The sequence below is a fragment of the Mercenaria mercenaria genome, unplaced genomic scaffold, assembly GCF_021730395.1.
Source record: "Mercenaria mercenaria strain notata unplaced genomic scaffold, MADL_Memer_1 contig_4639, whole genome shotgun sequence".
In the NCBI taxonomy this organism is placed as follows: Eukaryota; Metazoa; Mollusca; class Bivalvia; order Venerida; family Veneridae; genus Mercenaria; species Mercenaria mercenaria.
Window position 1 is genome coordinate 35,562 of NW_026462883.1, and position 4,771 is coordinate 40,332.

The window sequence follows — 4,771 nt, forward strand, 5'->3', positions numbered from 1 at the left end:
ACATTTATCGAAATTACGAAGACAGGGCCCGGCTTTCTATATTCCGATATATAACTGTTGAATATAAACACAGTGATAAACTGAAATAATTACTGTGTTATGGTGACTAATATAATATCTATTCATTTAAAGATACAGTGCATTTTATCAGAGTTTGTCATTTTCAAATTTTAGGCTATTGGGAAAACTATATTGTGAATTCTTGTTGACTCATAATTCCTTGCCCTTATCCCGCTGTTTGGCACGTTGTTTCTGTATCATTTGGATAGACTTGGTTCTTCCAGCAGATCATGTATTTCTTAAAGTTGTATCTGTACCTGGAACTATTCATTGCATACAGTAAAGGATTTATCGCCGATTTTGACCACAGCAACCAGTTCATACATTCATATGCACTTGTGTTAACACATTCGTCTCCGCAAAAGGACATAATGATTGTTGTTATTGTATACGGAGCCCAGCATGCAAGAAAAACTATGACCAAAATGGCCAGAAATCTTGCAGCCTTTGACTCGCGCTTTATTCGCGGATGTTCGAACTTATTTCTTGACTTTCGACTGGAACGTTCCTTGAAGGTCACCGAAATATTAAAGACGGAACAACGCTCAGGAATGGTAGCAAATTTAATTTTGTTGTGTGTTCTTTCAACAGTAAATATTTCATCCGACGAATGTGTAGAGTTTTCTGTACTTCTATTAACACTCTTCAATTTTCTTTGCACATTATCATAGCCTACTTGATTCATATGATTGGTTTCATTTTCATGTTTGTTTTCTTTTTCAGATACACCCACAGTCTTTGTGCCATGTGCGTGGTTGGTCGTGTAAATATTATCTGGTCCGCCGTTTGCATTTACAAATATTCGTTCTCCTTTTTGTTTTTCCAGTGATGACTGGGCGTTTACTTTATAATCTAAGACCTTTAAATCATTTTCGCATTGAGCTTTTGGTGCTCTGTTATGAGGATAATCCATTTTTGTGAAAGTTTCATTTACACCATTTTCAATTCTATACTGTTTTGTTTTATTGTTTTGATTAAGGCTCGAACTAAAATCCAAGTTTCTGGTCACTCCATTCTTTACTATTTGAGGCAAGGTTGTTTGAACGGCAACTGCTCTTACTATGTTGCTATCATCCCTTGCAGCTGTAGAGGAATGAACAATGTTGCTTTTTGATTTGTGTTCTTGACCAACTCTGCTCCTAATATGTTGGTAAATGAAAATATTCAAAATCGCTAGACCACCAACTGGAATAACAAACTCAATTATTCCTGTCGTCGTTGTGAATGCAAAATTGTATGCAAATTCTACGTCACAGTCCAGTGGTTCCACAGTTGTATAACCGGCCCAATAGTTCCAGCCTATGATAGCAGGACCATACAACATGAACGATGTTAACCAAGAAATAAAGACAATCAACCTCGCCTTAAACTTGGTCACCTTCGAGGAATAAAATGGTCCATATTTAACAAGACACAGTCTATCAAAACTAAGCATTAAAATCAGTAAGATCGATTCTAAACATAGGGTGAAATCTATTACATTCCAAACTTTACAAAAGGTATCACCAAAGTCCCACACGAATTCTCTGATTGTATAAATTGCATAAAACGGCATGCTTATGCATCCTATTAAAAGGTCTGTGACCGCTAAATTGAATATAAAAAAGTCGTAGACTGTATGAAGTCTTTTATCCATGATGTAAGCGAGAATTGTTATAGTATTTCCGCTTATAGCAAATATAATAAGAATCGCAAGTAAAATGGCGGATGTTATTTGAAATGATGGTGTCATAGGAATAAAGTCATATTCGTAATCATCATCAAAATCTTCAGAGTTTGAACGGTCTTCATCCATTTTATTGTATTGCTAGAAAATAGAAAAGAAACGTTGGTAATAACAAAATTGACGCTTTTAACAGTGAACGTCACAAACGTTAACGGTACCTTAGCTGAAACAAAATGACGTAGATATATGACTGACAAGTTGTAACATAATAATTACAAGAACAAAAGATTGATCATAGAAAGAATGAAAATACCATGTGCGTACATAATTTAAATGTTGTGCATCTTTAGGTTATTAGCTTTGAAATTAACTGTTTTGTAGGCATTTTTAGATTTATTTTTATCATTGATAAACCAAAGTTGCCGTATGGCCTATAATTGTGTCGGTGCGACATTAAACCCCAACTCCCCCCCCCCCCCCCCCCCCCCCCCCCCTCAAAAAAAAAAAACATTGATAAACCTTCGGAATACATCCAAACAAAATAATGACAGACGACTCGGTTTAACTGATTGAACTGATATGGTTCTAAACGTTTTGTTCAATACACTTTATTTCTTGTTGTATCCATATTATTACCTCTTTAATAAATATTTTATTCCTAGTCCACGTAAATATTAAAATGACATTTATAAATCAGTAAACACTTTCTTAAAACAAAACACTGCCATGATGAAATTTAGTACAAGTAAGCGTTAGGATTGTGAAGTAGTCCAAATAATCCTCATTTAACTTTTATATTATCAACTAAAATAAAGCAGCTTGTTCGTAGAGCTTTGGCAGAAATGACATTATATCTTTTAGAAAGTAGTACTAGTCTAGTTACGTGTACTTTTAAGTATAAAAACATAATTCGACATGGCCTCAATGTCTTGCATGCAACCTTTATTTTAAAGAACGAAATTAATGTTCATATGAAAATCTAAATTTGGTAGGAATGTTTAGTAAAAGGTTATGATAAATTATTGCTAAATCACGGTAAGTTGAAATCTTTTCACTCAATCTGTGCAAAGGCTGCTTTAATGAATTTATAACAGTAGGAAATTAAGTGATAAAAGGCAATAAGTGGGTTCTGTAAAGTTAGTAAATAAAGCATTGGTAGTACTCTGGTAAATTACCTACACTTGAATAAATTAAGAACTCTGATAAGAGATTTTCGGCGCAACCGCGTCAAGCTCGTTTTCATGACCTGCAGTGACTTGTACCAGGTGATTAAGTTGGCAAATCAGATTACATGATTACGTATCATAGGTTGTTTTAGTTACACGAAAGATTATGCAACACTCTTGCCATCTGGATGAAAGTGTTCAATGTTTTCACTGCGTATCGTTTGCAATGCTAAATGAAAACAATTTATCCTGGCTGACACTATTTCCAATTTTAAAGTATCATGTGCCGATCAGTATATTTAGCAAGTACATTCAATTCTTAATAAATATAATAAGTATGTCTAATACATACAAAAAACATTGTGTCTGAAATCATTAGTCCTCCACCTCTGATTCATGTGGGGAAGTTGGCAGTTACTTGCGGAGAACAGGTCTGTACTGGTACAGAATCCAGGAACACTGGTTAGGTTAACTGCCCGCCGTTACCTGACTGAAATGCTGTTGAAAAACGGCGTTAAACCCAAAACAAACAAACAAACAAACAAACAAAACCCGCTAAATACTATTTTGATAAAATATACAGAGATATATGTACGGTCGTGTAACTAGTACACACTGCATTGTACATTAACTGGTGTGGTTTTCAAGCGCAATCGATTTAAGTCTATCAGTTAGAGAATGGTTTCTGGTACTTCTGTTTAATAAACTACAGCAATTTTCATGCAAAGTTTCTTTTCTCGTTTGATGTTCAGAAAGGAACCACTTCAAATGAGTTTACTCCCAAACTGCATTCTTGGAGTAGATCTGAAAGTTATGACCGAAATGAAAGTGTGTATCCCGTGTTTGGCTGATTTGCTGAAAAACATAAGCAGCCACGTGATCATGGCTTTATCATCAAAGTTTATGCATTAAGAATAGCATGCCGTTTCCGCCATTTTTTCATTATTTTCCAACTTCATTCGCAGACCACCTTTATAAAATATATGTTTTGTTTCTTTTGATGAATTGCCGTTCGCAGGATCATATTAAAAGAAAGTAAATACTAGAGTGGTTGCCGTACCGCTGTTTTGACATTAGTTATTGTTAAACATTTTATATTAGCACAAAATTTGATGGTGGTTTGTGAATGAAATCTACATGATGATTGTTTGGAAGGATAGAATAAATTGTTCGCAAAAACATTGGACTCATGCGTTGAGTGACGCTCACCAATATAAGCGGAAATAAATCTTTTGAAAATAGTAAGTTTTAAAAGTATATACAAAAGTCGGGAAGTTTGATATACCAGACGTCATGTTTCCATTGTACTTATGTGCTGAGAATAAGGCTCATTGTTTCACTTTAGATTTTCTTAAAAAGGTAATGGTTAAAGAGTGTTTATTTGAGTAAGTAATCGTTGAATGGAAAATTATATGGGCTTTTGACTAAGTGGACGGTAGTACAGTGTTATAACATTTGGACTGTCAATGCAGAGGAGAGGACTTGGGTTTGATTCCCTGACTAGGCACTGGAATTTTTAAGATGCTGTTTATAGAATATCCCATTGCTCTGCATTAGACAATGTTAAAGAATCAGATTGTATAATTCAAAACGAGCTAGATTATGTAAGCCGGACACGTTTGTATAAAACATCTCTCCCTCACTCTCCTGCTCCAACCTTCTTGTTAGATCGCTCTGTATATAAGATGTTTGGGTCATGAGTGGCTGCGTTGTATTTGCGAGGTTGTAAATTGTTTTTTCATAAAAAGTAAAACTTGGAAATTTGTATATGTTAGCTTACAACAGAACTGTCGCCATTCCTAAAATTGCACAGAATATGAAAATGGTGAAATTCCGTCACTTGAAAAACACAAGAAGTGGTGAAAAATGCCATTCCATC

General features: G+C 34.8%; 1 protein-coding gene across 1 annotated transcript; it reads right to left on the reverse strand.

Moving 5' to 3' along the window:
* Nucleotides 1–226: 226 nt before the first annotated feature.
* LOC128554014 (histamine H3 receptor-like) lies at nt 227–1,855 on the reverse strand. Its single transcript, XM_053535220.1, has one exon. It carries the CDS (start codon nt 1,853–1,855, stop codon nt 227–229), a length of 1,629 nt encoding a protein of 542 aa, XP_053391195.1.
* Between the last annotated feature and the right edge of the window lie 2,916 nt (nt 1,856–4,771).